Below are 21,470 nucleotides of genomic sequence, written 5' to 3' on the forward strand. Positions count from 1 at the left end.
TTTTCAGTAAATCTGAAAACCAAAATGACTCTTAAAAAGGTTCAAAGTATAAAAACAGTTCTCATTTACAATAACACACAGTAAAAGAATATGAAAATATGCATTTATTACCAACAAAGTAGCATTTCCCACAAAGAGTTTTTTCAGTTACACACACACGAAGACACACAATAGCAGGACAAAATTACATTTTTCACGTAATAAAGATTCAGACTTCAAAGAAAATAAGCACATGTCCAAAAGACAAGTAGAAAGCAGCAAGAAGTCTTTTCTTTTACTCTGAATATTAAAAACCCTTTAATAGAGATTTTCTCCTTAGGCAAATCAATGAAGATTTCGTCATTAAAAATACTTGCTTGTCACTTTAAGGTTTCAAATATTTCACTCATCAAATCAGACTTTTACTTGAAGTTTTTACAATTTGTATGTAATTAAAAATCAACTTTTGCAGAAAATATATAAAGTTTTAAGTGGCTGAGACTACAATGTGATAGACTTTTATTACTATGTAAAATGATACATAATTTATCCTTCACAGCTCAAAATTCAATGTAAAATCAAATACTAATTTTGTCCAGTAGAGAAATAAAAATGTTTATACACAAGGTATGGAATAATTGTTGGCATATGTAAACTGAAATGCAACTGACCATTCTATTTTCAAACACACCTAATCTTCAAGCTTCTTTTTCACATTGATATTCATTTTGCAGAAAGAGGACGACTGGCACAAACCAAGACAATAAACAAACTACACCAAACACATATTAGTAAAGGTATTTTGGTGGAAAACGTTTTAAAGTATTAAACAACAAAAACATTTGGTAACCACCACCATTTACTAATGTTACCAAGTTTTTCAATGTTTACATGAGTTGTTCACACTGGTAAAATTATTTTAAAATATTTTCATGGTACAGGCATTAGACTCAGTTTAAGAGGAGAAGGCTCTTTATTTTAAAATTTTTATCAAGGAAAAAAATACCCTTTTAAAGAGAAAATGTCCAAGTGAGAGGCGATAAACTTATGGTTCATTATTTTTTGACCTAATAAGAATCTAAATTTCAGTGGCTATTTAAGAATATACAAAACCCAAACTGAATGCAATTCTTCAATTTATTCAAGCTACCAAGTCAAAAAATAACTTTGTCTTTACCGGCACAGATCCAATCCACTATTCATGGACTAGTCCATTATCTTACAAGATTTGTTTTTTAAAAGAACAGAATTTGTTTTGGCACTGTTAATTAGTATATCTCAGAGACAAACAAATGATTTTCTCATCTAATTCTTTCATGCTAAAAGAAAACAGTTAAAACTAGATTTTCTAAGATAATGGGATAGGATCAACACTGTAAGAAAGGATCTATAAGCTTAGGTTCTAGAAACATTATGGTTTTAAACAAATCAATGCTTTCCCTCACTCTTTACATTAACACTGAGAAATTTCAAATATAAATCGTAGAAACCAGCATATGAAATCTTAAGAAAAATCTTACTAAAAATAATTATAAAAATGCTTTTAGAAATTTAAGATGTAAAATACAATTGACTTTAAATTTAAAAAAAAGTCCCATACAGTTTACAGGGTTATTCTTTAAAAACACTTGTCACTTGATTTTATTCTCTGTCAATCTTTTGGTTGCATTTTGCATCATTTAGTGGCCACCTTGTGGCATTCAAAGAAGTCCTGCTACCAGTTTTGAACCTCAGTACTTTTTTTCCCTTTGAGATACCAATACAATTATATTATCAAGTTCCATAAGATTTCTTGAATGCCCATAAAATTCCATTTCCTAGTGGGGATAAGGTAATCGTTTTTAATAGGAAGAAATGAATAGATTTGTCATAAATTATTACTATACATTAGACCAGACATTTCCGTATCAATTTTTAAAAATTAAATGTAACACCGGGAGAAAACTATGACAAGCTGTCCAGTCATCTTTAGACTCTAAAAGTAATTAAAGTTACTCTGTGATTCAAGCTCAGGGTTACTATGTCACCTAAACTTCTTGTGATTGAGAACCCTTCCATGGTACCTTGATTTGAAATAGTGAACACCTTCTAACGTGGGAACCAATGACTCACCGTCAGAGCGCTAAGGACTCAAGTTCAACAACGCTTGAAGATGATTTAACTTTTACTACCAGACGATTCCACAGAAAGAAGTTATTATGATCTCCATTCATCAGCCCATTTATATCTAACAGCAGATTTTCAAAAATAACCGATCTTTTAGTCTTATTGAATCTCCTTTTATTCAGTTGAGCTGTACTTATAAACAGGATTTAACAGAAAAATACCAAAGTTCTCGCCCTTTACTTTTATTGAGAAGGTTGAGTGAATGTAATTCGGCGCCGCCGCCTTTGGAAAGCCTTTAAATTCCATCTATTTGGTTCCAGCATATGAGGGCCATTGTAGACAAACAATACGGTCATCTTCTCAGAATAAGGAAGGTTTTGCAGGAGCTGTAAGTGTTAAAGCAAACTGTCATATAATGCTTTACATTAAGAAGCATAATTTTCCAACCTTACATGTGTAAGTCAAATATATTATTTTATTTATAATATTAATGAGACTCTTATGAAGTTCTCAATGTATACCCTGCCAGACTGTGATCCTTACCTGAATTAGCACACCTGAAGCCTGGCCTAAGTAATCAACATGCCTTGGGAGAGCTCTACATTCACAGGCCAAATGGGATCATACAACTTCTTAGGTCGACCCTGGAGAAGAGTGTCCTCCAGAATTTTCCTAGGACAGATACTTTCACTCATTTATCCACAAACACTTCAAGCAGCTTCTGTGGTCAGGCACTGTAATAGATTGGTAGCCTGAAAGTGTGTAATGGGGGGGTCTGGTTTATAAGCCGAGGTGTTAGGTAAACAATAGGGTATTAACAGATTTGGCTATTCCATAGAGCATCTGCTAGAAAAAGAAGACAGATTATACTGTTCAGTAAAAACTTGAATTTAAGATGGGTTCTCCAATGAAATTTTTCATAAATACTTAAGATTTTTTTCTTCTTAAACTGATTACATTAGTGAAATACATCTTTGAGTAATCAGTTTTATAATTTACCCACAGCACAAGATGCAACAAAAGGAAATTTCCCATTGCAATGGTTCTAGCTTATGGAAAATTCTCCATAAAGATAATTCTGTTTTTATCAAAGTTAATCTGTGAACAGACGACGCTGGGATACTTATGATGTTTCCTGGACCAGGGCAGTGGTACTAGTGAAGAAAGAAAGGCAGAGTATGCTGAGACAGGCCTTTCTGGGGAAATGAGGACAGCCAGAGTTCCAGGGTTTGTATTCTCCTGTCCTCTTTTAGTGCTACAAGAGGAACTTCTCTAGAGGAGAAATATGTGCCAAAAGCAGGGAGGAAATCTTGGTTCTAGAACATAATGCTATGCCTCCTACGTTTCTTCCTCTGATAATGAGGTTTCTGATTAAGTATGTCACTGGAACTTGTCCCCTTTAGTAATATAAATATTACTGTAATCTTTTTAGTTTCTTTTTTGGGAGTGTTCCTGCTCACATTTACATATTGGGTCAAAATCTGCTATACGATTAAGTCACAGGGAACTTCTGAATACATGAGCACTTTTAGGTTACTTATTACCTACCTTTGGCGTAATAAAGAAGTACTGAGATGTGTTTTCTTTACAAGCAGTATTTACAACCATTTCGAATACTCTTCGTTCATTGATCGGGTCCATTCCCTAAACAATGACAATAATAATGATTACATTTAAATCTATTACAAGATACAATAAAATCCAAGTAAAAGAATAGGCACTATACCTGATTGATTTCATCAACCACTCTGAATGGACATCTATTAAGCTCTTGAAGTGCCATCAAGTATAGCATAGTAGAAACACTTCTTTCACCTCCACTTTGATGATGAGGAGTTAGTTCATGCAGTTGAGTACTACTGCGAAATTTGACTCTAATTCGAATTCCATATTTATCATAGTCTTCCTATAAAACATTTAAAAAGATGATGAAAGGTGAGTTTTCTCTGGTAATTTGATATTATTATTTGAAAATAGATTGAATAAATCATTTATAAGAATAAAGAACTTAAAATTTACTGATATTAGTTTTATCTAAACAGATCCTTGGAGACCCTTAAAGCAGGAACTGTTCTTTAATACTTTGTTTCAGTTTCTTTATTTGTGAAACAGGGTCAACAAAAGTACCAACTTTATAGAATGGTTGTGAGGATTAAACAAGATAAAAAACTTAGAAGTGCTTGCACAGTGCCTGGCACAAAGAAAGTATATTATAAATTATGTTTGTTACTACAATACATCTCAATTCTAACAAGCTCAAGGACTGCGTAGGCAACAATTACTGTGGCAGGATCTGATATCTTACAAGAACTTAACAATGCAATGATGTTTGCTATCCTTATGCCTCACACTAAGCAGATGAAGGAGGGATGGGACAAAGTTCCTAAGGGGAGGAAAAGGTGCTACTTTGCTTCATATTTATCTAAGTAACATACAGGAAAAATTGTATACAATTTAAAATGTAAAAGTTAAAAATTGTTGAGCTGTGAAGGAAAAGGATTTTTTATTATCTTCATTTCTTTCTTACTTAAAAAACTTGGGAAAAATTTCAACATACGCAAAATTAGAACACTAAAATAAGCTCAATGCATCACCAACTAGTCAACTCTGATCAATACATGACCAATCTTGTATCATCTATAACTCCACCCACTCCTCTTTCCCAATTATTTTAAAGCAAATTCCAGTTCATCTCTTTACACATTTCTTAATGGAAATTTTATTTTACCCACAACTGAAATGCATGAACTTATAGCTCAAGAAATTAGTAGCAAATTTCCATTCTTGTGAACTTTTAAATTCTTTATCAAAAGGAAACCACTGGTATATTTCAGTTATGTTTGCCAATTTGTTTATGACTCTTCTAACTGGGATAGAGGCATTTATAAAGCAATGCATTTGCTCATCACAGCTGAATAACCATTACTTAAAATGGCTATAAAAAGAGTTAGTAAGGTATTAGTCACTAATCTCAAATAGCACACACACAAAAAAGGTCACCCTGATGGAATCCCATAGGTGGTCTCCTTCCTTTGAACAATTTTTTAGTAAACAAAATTTTCACAGACATGACTTTACAGTAAATAAACAATTTACATGTACTTTCAGCTTGCCAGGAAACATTTCAAATGCAGTTTTACCTCGTTTTCCGTATGGAGATCAACTTCACCAGCACACTGCATGGAACTAAAAAAATTGCTGAATTTCTCATTAATTTTTTCTACCAACTCTTTTAAAGGATTAAGCCACCTTTCTTTTACCTGCAAATAAAGGCAATATAAAAACATGATTTAAAAGTATTATTACATTGTGATACAAAACTTTACATAAACAAATTTAATATCAATATCAGTCTAGGCAGAAGAACATATATTGTATTTTTTCTTAGAAGCCTATCATTTTATTTTGCGTTATTCTACGTTCCCATATGATTAATGGTAAGCAAACAACAAAAAGAAAAGGTAAAGATTAAACAATTACCTGTGAAATGCTTTCCCTATATTGATCCAGTTCAACTTTCTTTATCTTTAGTTCCTCAGTTAATTGCTCTATTTCTTCTTCTCTTTTTGTGTATTCCTCAACAACCTGGCAGGAAAAAAATATTTCTTTAAGATAAACCTACCAAAGGATAAAATTACAGGAAGTTTTTCATAAATTGAAACATTAACTGAAAATGCCAATTGTGTTGCATTGTTTGTATGCAATTAATTTATGTTCTTATAACATATAGAAAAATGCCATTTTTTAGCCTTGAAAAAACAGACAGTGCAGTATTTCAGGTTAGCCCAACTATTCTTTTTATAAAGAAAAGGCACAGAACACTGTGTTCCTTAGGAAATCTATTTAAAATTCTAATAGATTCAGAATCTGGCATTTAAAGCACATTGTTCCTGCTGTCTAGCTTATTATTACCAGGAGCTCTAGTACAGAGTGGGAGGCAAGTCCTGGAGGGAAGTGTGTGTGCGTGTGTGCGTGTGTGTGTGTATGTGTGCGGGCGCGCGGAGGGTGGCAGTTGCAGTGAGCAAGAGGCAAAGAAGCATACTGTAGGGTTCAGTCCTGTGAAGCAAGAAGCTCTTGATCTTTCTTCAGTTAATAAAGCATCAATTTCATCCAATGTGTTTGGAAGATCTTGGAAAGCCTAGAGAAGAAAAAAATTGTCCATCAATATAGATAGTACAGTGAAAACAGTTCAATTCAAATAGTTAAAAGAAAAATATTATGCTAAGTATGCTATGTGTTCAACAGCATGCTAGCACACAACAAGGAATCAAAGGAATTATAAACAGGGTTTTTTGCCTTCAAAAATCTTACGCTTTACTCTAAAAGAAAACAAAATGTACAAACTTAATAACACTGGATAACACCTTAAGGCAGTGTATTGATGGGGGGTATTAAAACAAGCAGGACATATATAGGCTATGAAATTTAGAGAAAGGAAGTATCAGTTCATGCTACAGGAGCTACAAGAGAGTTAAGAGAATTCAGAAGCCTAGAATTCATTTCTGGACCTTAAAGCAAATGGCTAGAGAACAGCAAAGCAGAGGGGAGACAGGAGCTTGGAAAAAAGAATGAGCACTGCATACCATGGGGGGTGAGGAGTTGTGTCCATTTGGAATGGTGGGTACTTGCTGAATTGGTAGAATGGGTCCAGAATATGTGGGGCATTGAAAGAGAGCAAGAAGTTAGAACTTTATACTGTACTTATGAAGAACTACAAAAGCATCCTAAGAATCCAATTACTTTGACAGTAGAATTTCACCACAGTACTATGTTCTGAGTCCATGCCACAGAGACAAATTAGAACAGATACTTTCCTAGGAGGGGAGGCAAGGAGTACATTGTCTTGCCAGCATAACCTGCAAAATTCATATACTACAAGGTACAAAACGAGTCTTGAAACTCGGAAAAAGAACCTGACACGTTACATTAATCTAATATCTTAATCTTATGTCTTTTTCTTTAACCTTTTAGAAAGCAGTCCAACTTCTACAGACCTTCAGATATTTAAGAATATTTTGCTGAATCTGACTTGTCCACTGAGCTTTGAACTCATGTGCCCAACACTTACTTGCCTTTCTAACAGGCAGCTCAAACCTAAGCTGGTGAAACAGAAATCTGCATTTCACCCACCTTCCTCACCAATTTGAGCAAACCTATTTCTCCTTCAATCTTCTCCATCTCAGTAAATGGCAAAATTTAGAGGTTGTCTTACCCTTCACCTCAAATCCATCAGCAAGTCCTGCTGGCTCGGTCATTAAAAGATAACCTCAAATCTTTACACTTCTCTCTCTCCAGTGCTTCCACCCTAATCCATGCCACTATCACCTCTTGCCTGGTCCAGAGCAATGATCTTCTCAATGGTCTCCTTGGCTTCCATCCCCGCATCCCCCCTTTCTTCTCCACAGGGCAGTCAGGGTGCTCTTCTACAAGCTGGAGTCAGTCACACCACTCCTCTGCTTAAAACCCTCCAGGGGACTCCACCTCAAAATACAACCCAAATTCCTTCTACAGTCTATAAGGCCCGGCAGGATCTGACTTCTGTCTGCCTTTCTGCTTGGATTATAAGTTTTTAGCCCCACTGAGATTCGTTCTATTCTGAAATACGTCACATAATCTGCCTCAGTGGCTTTATATGAGCTGTTTTCTCTACCTGGAATACTTTTCCCTCAAATCTTCACTTGACTGATTTCTCCTCTTCATTCAGGGCTCATCTAAAATAGCATCTCCTCAAAGGAGCCTTCCCTGACACTCTGTTCTCTTACCTTGTTTTATTTTTCTTCTTAGCACCTCCTCCTATCCAACATTACCTACTTACTTTTTCATTTGTTTTTTGTCTGTCCCACTCTCCAGACTAGAATATAAATTTTGGTAGAGAAGGAAATATATCTGTCTTGTTCAGTGCCTGATATATAGCAGGTAATCAATACATTTTTAAGGAATATATGAATTATCTTCTAACTTTGTTCCTTTCAAAAACAGTACGACTTATCAAGGATAGACACTGTACTAATGTTTACTTATTTCATGATGACACAATGTATTTTGGAGAAGTTCCAGCATATTTTTAGAAACAAAAGCTCCTCAGCGTATCTTACAAATATCTCCTAAATTCCTACTATGTACCCAAAGAGATCTATTCTCTGTGGTTTCTGTGTTTGATGTCATACAGTAAAATCCTTGGGGATTTGAAAATTATAATCCAAATTAGTTTTTTCCCCCAGTTTCACTTATATCTTCAGTAGACATTTCATTATCTATTGACATAACATTTGAAATTAAGATAAAAAAGCCATACAAATACCAGCTATTTAAAAATTCATTCTCTTATTTTACTTTGACATTAAGGTATGTTAGGCAAGGTATTATCCCTACTTGTCAGATAAAGCTGAGGGTCATAGAGCTATATAATTAATGGTGGAACTTGGACAAAGGGGAGCATCTCCTCATTTTACTAAGTGAATATGTCAGCAGATAAAATATAATGGAAAAAAGAGAAGGCCCTTTTCTCTTTTCCTTACCAATAGATGTTAGCCTGAAAGATTCAGCTCCCTAAATAAACACCCTAATTTCCAGGAAAACATTTTCATTTTGCCTTTGTTTTTCAACTATCACCTCTATTTACTGTTTCTTATATACGAATTACTGGTACTATATTTCCACGAAAAACTATACCCCATCTCTTGACCTTATCCCTTAAAAGTAGCTTGGAGAAAAAAGCCTGTCATTGGAAGAACGAATGTTATGATACTAATGATTTTGCAAGATGATACTCATGTTTTAATAACTTTAGTATTGAGCCAAGACTAATTGGTGCCCAAGTTTGAGTATAGTAGAGAAAATCCATTAAGCAAAATTACTTTACATACATGCTCAGTTTAAAAATGGGAAAAAAAATCTCATGTTTTATGGAATTATGATGTTTTTCATGGTCCATTACAATGTCTAATACACTTTAAGCTTAAATTAAATATGTGTTAAATATGTTAACTTGAGCATTATATACTTTTTATACTTACTGTCTGATATTCTTGAGGAACAGTCTGCTCTGCACCCAGGTTGCATACTTGCCTAGCTCTCTTCATAAGTTCTTTGCATTTCTGCAATAATCTCTGTCTGTTTTCATCCAACTCAATGAAATGTTGCTGTTAAAAGAAAAAGAAATATTTTGAAAATTTGTACATTACTGTTAAATCAGAGAGCTATTTTATTAAACTACATTATATCAAATAAATTATTGAATTTCGATTGTGATAAGCAAATCATCTGAAAACCATATTTCAAATCACGACTGCTCTTTACTGTGAAGCCTAAATTTGAACTTAAACTTTAAACTATATCTGCACATTAATAATATGGCATTTCTGTAGTCTATAAAACTCTGAAATTTAAATTTAATTGCCTTTTTCTGTACCTATACTCTATTTGAAATACGTAGTATGCAGGCTTTATATCACAAAACTCAGCACTCAAATATAAACAGAACCTTTAAATAGTGTTTGACAGTTTTCCAAACTATCATTTAGTTATCATTTATGCATAGACCCATTCATTCTTTCACCAAATAATTACTGAGAACCTATTAAAAGTCAGTATTTTTTTTTGAGGAAGATTAGCCCTGAGCTAACTACTGCCAGTCCTCCTCTTTTTGCTGAGAAAGCCTGGCCCTGAGCTAACATCCGTGCCCACCTTCCTCTACTTTATATGTGGGACGCCTACCACAGCATGGTGTGCCAAGTGGTGCCATGTCCGCACCCGGGATCCGAACTAGTGAACCCCAGGCTGCCGAGAAGCGGAACATGCGAACTTAACCGCTGCGCCACCAGGCCGGCCCCTAAATGTCAGTATTTTATTATGCATTGAGCAAAGGTGAATAGGGAGAAAAATACATAAAATCATTATCATAAAATTAACAGCTACTACTGACTGAAAGCTTATGTGCTAGGTGCTTCACACACATTATTCCCTATTTCTCACAACACTGTACAGTAATATTACCCCATTTTGCACATTGAAAAAACCCAGCTTAGAGGAATTAAAGCAACTTGTCCAAGCTCATACATTTAGTTGGAGGCTGTCAGTATTCACATCCCAGGCCTGCTTATAGAACTCACGCACTTTTCATTACAGCATGCTGCCTCTAAGTGTGTGAGGGCTGGACAGAGGAAAGCAAAGAAGCTACGTGTGTGGTGCGGGCAGGGGATGCAGGAAGGTCAGAGTAGCCACAGAAGCTAGGACAAGCGAACAGTCTTAAAGGACGAGTAAGAAATTACTAAAGACGAAGCAGTAGAAGGCATTCCCAGGATAGGTGATCACAACTGTAAGGGCATGGAAGCCTCAGAGACCCACTTAAATAGGGAACAAGAAAACTAACATGGTAGGAGGAGAGGGAAGGATATGAAAGATCTGAGTGGCAAGGTGGGCAAGAGCCAGATGGCAAAAGTTTCATGTGTGATGAGGAGAGCATCGTGGAATACCTTCAGTGGGCCAGGCACTGTTATAATCCTATCCTATATGTTAATTAATCTAATCCTCATTATGATCCTAAAGAAATGTATTATCTCCTTTTTCAGGTGTGGCTCAGAGATATTAAGAAATTTGCTCAAGGTTATGGAACTATCAGGTGAACAGGTTCCTGAGAAAGAAAACATGTCTATCTTGCTCTTTCCACTAAACCTCAAACTTCAGTCTACACAAAAAACCACGTGGTTGCGGAGGGTGGTGGTGTAGAGTCTTAAAGCAGTACTGATGGAGAGTCACATGCCACATCTATTTGTTTAAGATCTCTGGGCTGAGGCCTGGATATCTGTATTATTAACAAGGTCCTCAGGTGATTTTTATGATACAAATTTGATGGCAAAGAAACTAAACTAAGACAGTAGTTATAAAAAGTAAAAGGATAATGCATTAGACTGAACTTAAAATACAAGCAAGCCTTTATGCTTATCACTTAGTACTATGGTTTTCTTGAATGAATTCCTCAGTCCCTACATCCCGAGAGAAATAAAAGAAAATGTTAAAGATTCACAGTCACCCCTACTATGCTCCCCAGGGCCCACCGTACTGAGGCAAATGTAAAACAAGGGACAGCTGGATAGAAACTAACACTCCTAAGCCTTCTATTCCTGCTTCCTCCTCCTCTGGACCTCACTAAAATGAAGTATTCCAACACTTGCTGAGTATCAACTCAACAAATATTGAGTCGACTATCTGGAGCTCTGGGCCTAGGAGGATAAACCCTCATCCAACAGTCCCTTCTGCTTGGTGTCATGTCTGACACCATCTTTATCAGAAGAAATGTTCTTTCTATACATATATTTGTCACATACCTCTTCACATAGCACCTGCTGCCCCCGCCCACTGCCCCGAAACCACAATTCTTGCTGAGGCTTTGTTTTTTGGTGGTGGGGGGAGTGGAAAGAAAGAGAATATATAATATATAAGGTAATATGGTAAAGTCAGGCTAGTGAAAAAAGGCTTTATTTACATTTCTGCTTAGAGTCTAGCCTTTAACAGTTAATAGACAATAGAAACATTTCATCTGTTTAAGACATAAGGGGAGAAGAGGGCCAATTTACAAAACATCCCCCACAAACATCTCAGAAAAGATTACGGTATAGGGATATATTCTGAAAGAAATTACTAAGTAGTATCTTTTCTCTAAAATCCTTTTTGAGAAAGTTCCATTGCCATTAAAGGTGTACAGAAATATCTTGACATTAAACAAGGAAAAGCTTCTCTAAGAGGGCCCTCTAGTGGAACAAATCAGAACTGTCCACATAATTTATTAAATAGCATATTGCACACAAAATTATCTAACACAGTATGCTATTTAACAATTTATTAAAATAAGAGTCAAACAAAATGAAAACCATTTTCTGTATGAAAGGAATTAAACTAAGTTCTAGGTAGCGTGAATTTTCACTAAAACACCAGCTGTCAATTAAAATACTTCTTCCTCAATTTTCCTAAATTTCATTCCAACGTAACTGATTTCAAATTCAAATGTTAATTATAAGTTTTAGTACACATCAGACTGAACACATATTTTAGAAACATGAAAAGTATTTAATGATCCTTTTGTAAAAATGTTAACTTGAAATTTTAAAGTCAAATTTGAAATTTAGAAACCAGTGGTCTTAACTGACATTTTAATATATACAAGATTACAAAGTCCTGTTTCAATCTAATCGTAAACAATGAAGTAATGGCAATAATACTATTTACTTGCTAAACAATTCCCCCCCCCCCACAATATGTATATCTCATTTAAGTAAAAAAAAAAAAAAAAACTCCTCTGAAACTCAGTTCTTTTTTGTAGGAGAGCGGTAAGCAGGTATGCAGAGAACGTAAAATGAAAGCACAGAATTTCTAAATTTAGTACTAGGACAAACAAATTTAACAATTTCCGATTCTTATAATTAATATTAATCCTGATGTAAATCTATACTTTTTGTGTGGTTGTGAAGAAGACTGTCCCTGAGCTAATACCTGTGCCAATCTTCCTCTATTTTGTATGTGGGATACTGCCACAGCATGGCTTGATGAGTGGTGTGTAGGTCCATACCGGGATCTGAACCCACGAATCCTGGGCCACCAAAGCGGAGTGTGTGAACTTACCACTACGTCACTGGGCTGGCCCTCAATCTATACTTTTTAAGGAAACATTGGCTTCATCTAGGTAGGACACTACTAAGGATCTTGATAAGTATATTATTAAATTTACTATCACAAGATCCCTGAAAGTTAGGGATATCAAAATACCCATGACCGAAGATGACAACAGGCTTGGAGTGGTTAGGATACCTGCCCAAGGTCAAAAACCAAGTAACAGGTATACCTCCACATCTGGATTCACATGCAGTTACAGCTGTCTAACTTGTCCTAAAAGTATTCCAGAAGGTAGTGATATAATTACCAAACAGGCTCACAACCATTTGCCTTTCTCTGGGGATGTTGTGTAGGTCTGGAACCCTGTTGCCCTCTCTGCCTTCCAACAACTTAAGGAACTATCAAACTCCACAGTGGTTAGCTATCCCTGAGTTCCCTCATGGATACAATCCCATGAAATTTTGTGTCAATCTTCTTTTGTGAACTTGTTTTCACCATCAGAGCAAAGGACAAAACCAGAAGTGGTAGACTTGCCCTGTGTTCAAAGGGACAAGCACACACACACACACACACATGATTTCTCCTTGTTTCAAATGAAGTAGGACAGCAAGAAGAATAGATCAGAGCAAGTATGAGTAAATGACCACAAACATGAGAAGAGAGCAAATAAAAGAGAAAGTGAACTACCATACATCTACTCTACTATATATTCTTTCACTCGCCATTCTTGATTACTTAGACTGTGTGGTTAGTGACTGCGGTCAGTCAGCCACAAACACATATAAAGTACACAGTGCAAGAAATAAAAGAACATTACAAAAGGGTTTGGTAAAGCAATTATAAATAAAAAGCACTTAATAACTTTCAGATCAACATGAAAAAGGGAAATGGAAGGGTGCAAAATACTGCTAAGGAAATGCAAAATAAAGTTAGGGGTAGCATCTAGACTAGTATGGAAAAACCTGTCAAGGGAGGTGTGTGCATGTGTGAGCATGCGCGTGTACGTGCATGTGTGGTAACAGGCTGAGAACTGAGCGGGTATTATTTCTAGGTAACAAAATCTAGAGCGACAAGTAGCTAACCAGAGATTATTTCTCTGGTCAGTATAATGTGGCTGTCTTTGTAAAAAATTAATTAGTGACTCAAAGATTGAAAACAAAACCTACTCCCAAGAACTTTTCTACTATCCAGAGTAGTCAGCTCAACTCAAAATACTAATATTTCTGGTATTACCAACAAAATGGGTAAGAGAATGCCCAGTTGGTTTGCACCTATCTTAGTACATCTATGTGAACTAAGGCTGTCGGAAGAGCATCTCTCATTACGTCAACAGTGGGCTAAAGTTTGGGAGAGTGCTTACTCCAAAGCCATCATGATTTCATACTTCAGTAAACATGACACAAACCCATAATTTTCTTAAGTTCTCATTAACACAATTCAAAAATAAAACTTCAGGCACCAGGATCAAATACTGTTTTATGTGAGTAGACTTAGAGCTCCACAGAGTATCTGCAGGATGGGTCAATGTGTGCATGAAATCTCTTCTGTAAGACCATTTCCTGTACTGATGGGCTCAGTACTTACCAACAGAACACATGATGAGCAGATGACTCCCCCTACGGTCCCATGAAATAAACACTGATGAGGCTCTCTTCTGGCAGATAGTTCCACATCCAGCATCCCCCTTCCCCTCCAGTTTGGGTACTATCTTTGGTTTCTTTTTGCTGGATCCCTTCTATTTTCAGAATGACTACAGCTACTCCTGCTGCCTTCCTCCCCATTACTCTCCTTTTTTTGGTGGGGAGGGGATGTGGAAGGAACTTTTCCATCTTCCAAGCCTCTGGCTTTTGCTCAAAATGAACTAATCAATACTAGCAACCTGACCTTCAGCTCCTTTTGGGTAGGTGTATTTGTGCTTGCATACTCTAAGATGCTTATCTGCTAGCACAATTCTTGTTTTTTCCAGTTTCTTCTAGCCATAAGCTTTTCCAGGAAGTCCGAGTTTGAAGCAGCTTGCTATTCTCCTCTGATTTAATCGTTTCCATTCGTCTCTGCAGTCCTATACTTCCCAAAACCTATCCTCTAAGGACTCTTTCCACAAAAAGATACTACTACAGTTCACTCTTACACAACAGGTATGTTTCTGAAAAGCTAAGCGTACAGTGCATCCTGTACAGACCACTGCCAGTGAGTAGTAGAGTGTGGAAGTAGAAGAAAGGATGGGGAAGAGTACACAAAGGGACTTTGAATACAGGAAAAGTTTTTAAAATCTGCAACAAATGTGCCAAAGTGTTACATTTGTCAAACAGGGATAGAGGACAATGGATGTTATGTTACTCTTTCTACTCTTGTGTATGTTTAAAATGTCATACTTGAAATATTGGAAAAAAGACTTCAGTGAAACAAATGACAAAATCCTAACTTTTTTCTTAAACTTTTTCAGCTTTGAAGTGTAACTGATGAATAAAGAGCACATATTTAAGGTGTACAACTTGACAAATTTTCACAAATATATACACCAGTGAAACTATCACCACCAAGATAATGAACATATCTATCACCTTCAATAGCTATGTATCCCTCTGTAATCCATCCCACTGTACCCTCCCCCAGGCAACTACTGATTTATTTCTGTCACTAGGCATTCTGCATTTTGTAGAATTTCATATAAATGGAATCACAGAGTTTTTTGGTCCGGCCTCTTTCACTCAGCGTAACTGACAGCCACATTATGTTGTGTATATCAGCAATTCATTCCTTTTTATGGCTTAGTAATATTCTATTGCATGGATATACCATAATTTATTTACCCATTTTGCTGCTAGACATTTGTTTCCAGTTTTTAGCTATTACAAAGAAAGATGCTACACATTCATATACCAGTCTTTTGCGGACATATGCTTTCATTTCTCTTAGGTAAATATACTAGGAGACAAATGGCTGGATCATATGGCAGGTATATGTTTAGCATTTAAAAATCCCTCAAATGGTTTTCCAACATGGTTATTCACCTTAAATCTCTACCAGTAATGTATGCGAGTTCCAGTTGCTTCACACCCTCACCAGTACTCTGGTATGGTCAGTCTTAATATTTTACTCATTCTAGTGGTGTGTGGTGGTAGCTCACTGTAGTTTTAATTCACATTTCCCTGCTGAATGACAAGGTTAGGCAACTTTTCACGTGCTTAACTGCTATCTGTATACTTTCTTTAAATCTTTTGCCCATTTTTTGACTGGGTTGTTTTTTTTCTTTGTATTGACAGTTCTAAGAGTTCTTTTTATAGTATCCATCAAAGGTCAGGAAACTTTTTCTACACAAGGCCAGTAATAAAAATTTTAGGTTTTGAGGGCCACATTCAGTCTGTCACATATTCTTCCTCTTCTTCTTCCTCTTTTTTAACCCTTTAAGAGTGCAAAAATTATTCTTAGCTGGCAGGGACGTTACATAAACAGACCTTAAGCTAGATTTGGCCCACAGTAATAGCCCGTCATTTAGATCCAAGTCCCCTGTCAGGTGTATGTTCTGCAAATGTATTCTCCCAGTTTGCTGCCTACCTTTTCTTAACAGCTGTCTATTGAAAAGTAGAAGTTTATAATTCTGATGAAGTACAACTTCAGATTTCCTTTTCCTTACAGTTCATACTTTTTGTGTTCTATTCATTCTATTTTGCCCAAACCAAGGTCACTAAGATCTTCTCTTGTTTTCTTCAAGAAGTTTTACATAGCTTTAGTTCTTACATTTAGTCTATGACCCATTTGTATACAGTATGACATAAGGGTTATGGTTCATTTTTTAAATGTGACTATTCAACTGTCCCAGCACTATTTGTTAGACTATTCTTTCTCCATTGAATTACCTCGAATTGCACTGAATTGTTTATCTTTGCCAAAATATGACTGTATATGTGTGTCTATTTTTGGATTCTCTATTCTGTTCCGCTGATCCATATATATCTAATTTTACACCAATACAATGGTGTCTTCGTTACTGTAGCTTTATAATGTCTTAAAATTAGGTTGTGTAAGTCATCCAATTTGCCCTTTTCCAAGTTCTTCTAACTCCATTGCATTTTAGAATAAGCTCAGCAATTTCTAAAAGCTAAAAGCCCTGCTGGCAATTTTATTGAATCTATATATTTGGGGAAGAATTGACATTTTAACAAATCCTGAATCTCTGCTCCATGAACACAATCAATCTCTCCATTTACTTATGTCTTACCTTAATTTTTTTCAGTAAAGTTTGTAGTTTTCAGTGTATAAATTTTATAAATATATCCCTAAGTATTTCATACGTGTGATGCTATTGTACACAGTATTACTTTTTTAAAGATTTTTAAAATTTTTTTCCTTTTTCTCCCCAAAGCCCCCCAGTACATAGTTGTATGTTCTTCATTGTGGGTCCTTCTAGTTGTGGCATGTGGGACGCTGCCTCAGCGTGGACTGATGAGCAGCGCCATGTCCGCACCCAGGATTCGAACCAACGAAACACTGGGCCGCCTGCAGTGGAGCGTGTGAACTTAACCACTCGGCCACGGGGCCAGCCCCCACAGTATTATTTTTAAATGTCAATTTCCAATTGTTCATTGCTAAGAGATGGAGCCACAACTGATTCCTATATATTGAACTTGTTTCTTCCTGCAACCTTGCTAAATTCACTGATAGCTCCAGCAGCATTTTTGTAGATTCCTTAAGATTATCTACAGAAATGATCGTTTGTCTGAAATAGTAAGTTTCTTCTTCCTTTTCAATCTGTAAGCCTTTTTTTTCTTTTTCTTGCCTTATTGCACTAGCTAGACGCTCCAGTACAACGTGGAATAGAACAGGTGAGAGTGAGCCTTTTCCTTGTTTCCAATCAGTAGGGTAAGGCTTTCAGTTTTTTGCCATTGAATATGATATGAGCTGTTAGTTTTTGGCAGATGCCCTTTATCAGGTGAAGTTTCCCTCTACTCCTAGATGCAGTTTTTTATCACAAAAGGATGTTGGATTTTGTCAAATGTTTTTTCCATATATATTGAGATGATTATCTGGTTTTTCTTTAGTTGTTCTCATGGCAAATTACACTGATAAATTTCCAAATGTTAAATCAATCTCCTATTTCTGGGATAAACTCACTTGCTTAGGATGTATTACTCTCTTACATATTGTTAGATTTAATTTGCTAACATTCTATTAAGAAATTCTGCACCTATGTTCATGAGAGATATTGGTCTGTAGTTTCCTTACTTGTCCTTGTTTGGTTTTGATATGCAGTAATGATGGCCTCATAGAACATGTCAAGAAGCATTCCCCTCCTCTTCACCTTTGGAAGACTTTGAGTAGAATTGGTACTAATTCTTCCTTTAAATGTTTGGTAAAATTCACCAGTGAAGCCTCTGGGCCTAGTTTTCTTTGAGGGGAGGTTTTTAACTACAAATTTCATTTCTTTTGTAAATATAGGGCTATTCTAGTTAGCTATTTCTTATTCAGTGACCTTTGGCAGTTTGTACCTTTAAAGGAATTTGTCCATGTCTAAAGCGTCAAATTTATTGCCATAAAGTTGTTTATCATAGTCTCATTACCAAACTTAAAAATATTATCAATAAATTCTAATATTATCAAATATTGAGTTAGTATTCAAATTTTCATTTCTTAGAATTTTTTTTTTTAAGTTGCTTTGTTCAAATCAGGATCAGAATAATGCCCACACATTCTATCTGGCTAATATGTTTTTTAAGCCCCTTTTAAATTATAGGTTTCCTTTCCCTTAGATATTATACTGTCCAATAAAAAAGGCACAAGTCATGTGTGGCTATTAAGCATTTAAAATGTGGCTAGTGTGACCCAGAAACTAAATTTTTAATTTAATTTAAATTAATTTAATATTAAAAATCAATATTCAGCTCAGCTATTGGAAAATGCTTAGAATAACTTGAGTATGTGATCTTTTTCAACTGTAAGTTTTATAAAATCAAAACAATGATCAAATATTTCTGATTAAAATTTATCATCTGAATTGAGATATGCTGTAAGTATAAAATATTTTGAAGACTTAGAATGAAAAAAGATGTACAATATCTCAATTTTTCAATATTTTAACACATGTTGAAATATTTTAATATACTATATTATTATAATCAATTTTACCTATATCTTTTTACTTGTAAAAGTTTGGTCACTAGAAAGTTTATAATTATATATATAGCTTGCACTATATTTCTGTTGGACAGCCTTGAAATAAATGATTTGTCCTATATAGTTCCTCACATGCTAGATTTTGCTGACTGTATTCCTATGGTGTCATTTAGTATTTTTCAGTCTCCTTTATTTCCTGTAAACTGGTAGTCTTAGAGTCGTGGTTCTGAAATGGGGACAATTTTGCTCCCCAGGGTACATCTGGCAATGTCTGGAGACATTTTTGGTTGTCACAACTAGGGTGGGGAGAAGGTTGTACTAATAGCATCTAGCAAGTAGAAGCCAGGGATGCTGGCTAAACATTCTACAATGCACTGGACAGGCCCCCACAAAAGGAATTATCCAGTGTAAAATGTTAATAGTGTTGAGGTTGAGAAACCTTGTTCTGGAGGCTTAATCAAACTGAAATTTGATTTCTTTCAAAAGATTATTTCATAGCAGGTGTTACTTCCTTCTATCAGGATACACATAAATATCTGGCTATCTTTTGGTGAAGTTAGCAGCCAGTGTGATCCACTGACTCATTAGCCACCGTAAAATCGTGATATTCTAATACTACAATTCCTGCATTTTATTATCTGAAATACTTCTGTAAAGAAAAACTTCCCTTCTTCATTTATTTGTTTATCCTAAATAACAATTCACATAAGAAAGTCAGGATAAATGTTAGATTCTTTCCTTGCCATTTTTAAAAATAATGAGCTGGTTCCTTAATATCCTCCAAAGGTGACCAATATTATTATTTTTAAAGTATTATTATGGATTCACGGATTTAGATATTTTTGATTGATACTTTGCATCTTTTTGACCCAAAAAGATCACTTGTGCTCACTGTCCTTTTATTTTAAACCTTTCTGAATGTCCTTCTTTTAAATGTACCTCTTATATTCTGCAAAATATTGGATGTCAAAAAATCTTTTTTTTAAAAGATAAATTATATCCATTACATTTAATGGTAGGATTGACATTTGGCCTTAGTTCTGCTATTGTTTGTTATATTTGTGTCATATTTGTATATAAATCAAATACCTCGTCTTTAATGATGTGATCTGTTTTATTGTCCCCCTCCCCTTTTCTTTGTATATCTTCTGGTATTTAGGAAAGCTTATATTTTCATTCGAAATGTTACTTTGAATAAAATACCTTATATAATATCCTTAAGTCCTTAATATCTTTTGTGAGATACTGTCTGCTGGTCCCCGCTATAAACAAGACTAAATTTCTCATTTCTTTCTCCCAAAACATCTAATTTGACGTAATATCCTTTTATTTCCTGATAATACCTACAGGACAATCAGCAAGTATGTTCTGTTACTGATACCGTCTCCCTTCTCCCATTTTAGAGTGTTGTGCTTCAGCTACACTGTCAGCCTTGTAACATATATATTTTACGGCCTCCTTAGTCTATGTGGTTCGAGTTCTCCTCAGTGAGCAGCTTTGTTGTGCAAAGCAGTTTCAGCTGGTTGGAGCGTTCACAGGGACTGGGCCGCCCCAGCAGCATCTGACCTTTCTGGAGTCTACAAAGTCCCCTCGCAGTTTCAGATGCTTCCACGTTGGCCGCTGAACCTTCCACACCTAGTGGACCCTCCTTCCTTCAGAGATGCGTAGCTGTTGGTGACTTGATTGTTGGGTTCCCCGAGCCTTCCTCCTGCTTCTTACCATATGCTTACTGATACCATGCCAGTCTTGATGCTACTGCTGATTAGATCTTCCCTGCTTCTATTTTGGAGTTTACAGGTATTATATAACAAAGAATTTGACTGGCCTTTGACCCTGGCTCTTGAGAGGGAGACTCTAAAACCCTAAGGATTTTCTGAGTGATAAGAGTGTCTTCATTATTCCTGAGCCCTTTGGATTACACCTGAGTTTAAGCAGATGGGGGCAGGCAATGCCAGAAAGACAAATCATGTGATTAAGAGGGCTGGGCTTTGAGTCACATGATTACCAGCCCAATCTCTTGACTTCCAGGGGAGGGGGCTGGGACTGAGTTCAACCATGCGGCCAATGATTCAGTCAATCATGCCGAGGTAATGCAACCCCAGTAAAAACTCTGAACACCGAAGCTCAGCAGAGATTCCTGATTAGTGAAGACACTGATGTGCCAGGAGGGTGATGCACCCTAATTTCATGGGAAAAGGGTACAGAGACTCTGTGTTCAGGATCCTCCCAGACCTCGCCCTGTATGTTTTTCATTTCACTAGCAGTGATTTTTATCCTTTAATAAAACTGTAATTGTTGAGTATTTCCTTGAGTTCTGTGAGTCATTCTAGTGAGTTATTGAACCTGAGGGGATTAAAGGAACCCTCAAATTTGTAGCCAGCTGGTCAGAAGTGCAGGTAGCCTGAGGACCCCTGAACTTGCAGCTGACATCTGAAGGGCAGTCTTGCTGGAGACTGTGCCCTTAATTTGTACAGTCTGATGCTACCCCTGGGTGGTTAATGTGAGAATATACTGCAGTACACCAAATGGGATACCTTGAAACTTAGTTTTGTTGTATATGTTGCCCATGGTTTTGCTGTGATTATGCTATCCTAGTTGCTCTCCTATTTTGGGGAAAGGATTTGGAAGACTCAAAAACTATGCTACTGTCACTACCATTTTGTTGC

General features: G+C 36.0%; 1 protein-coding gene and 1 long non-coding RNA gene across 9 annotated transcripts in view; one reads left to right on the forward strand and one right to left on the reverse strand.

Moving 5' to 3' along the window:
• Positions 1-21,470, forward strand: part of LOC139078687 (uncharacterized) — a 110,841-nt gene that overhangs the window by 34,378 nt on the left and 54,993 nt on the right. The window lies entirely within an intron of this gene.
• The window catches only part of SMC5 (structural maintenance of chromosomes 5), an 82,213-nt gene continuing 60,829 nt past the window's right edge, over positions 87-21,470 (reverse strand). The window contains exons 18-26 of one of the 8 annotated variants that reach the window (XR_548638.2): positions 9,102-9,227; positions 6,669-6,713; positions 6,128-6,223; positions 5,566-5,670; positions 5,226-5,345; positions 3,812-3,991; positions 3,634-3,729; positions 2,629-2,757; positions 87-2,471 (exon numbers count right to left, since the gene is read on the reverse strand). Coding sequence is in view for 2 of the 8 variants with exons in the window: in XM_008543751.2 (XP_008541973.2) it covers positions 2,328-2,471; positions 3,634-3,729; positions 3,812-3,991; positions 5,226-5,345; positions 5,566-5,670; positions 6,128-6,223; positions 6,669-6,713; positions 9,102-9,227 (912 nt within the window). In the remaining 6 variants the exon portion in view is untranslated. Of the gene's footprint in view, positions 2,472-2,628; positions 2,932-3,633; positions 3,730-3,811; positions 3,992-5,225; positions 5,346-5,565; positions 5,671-6,127; positions 6,224-6,668; positions 6,714-9,101; positions 9,228-21,470 lie in introns of all 8 variants that reach the window. The other 7 variants (XR_011531703.1, XR_011531702.1, XR_011531701.1 and 4 more) reach the window with 7 other exon arrangements.

Source organism: Equus przewalskii, chromosome 22 (genome assembly GCF_037783145.1).
Source record: "Equus przewalskii isolate Varuska chromosome 22, EquPr2, whole genome shotgun sequence".
Classification (NCBI taxonomy): domain Eukaryota; kingdom Metazoa; phylum Chordata; class Mammalia; order Perissodactyla; family Equidae; genus Equus; species Equus przewalskii.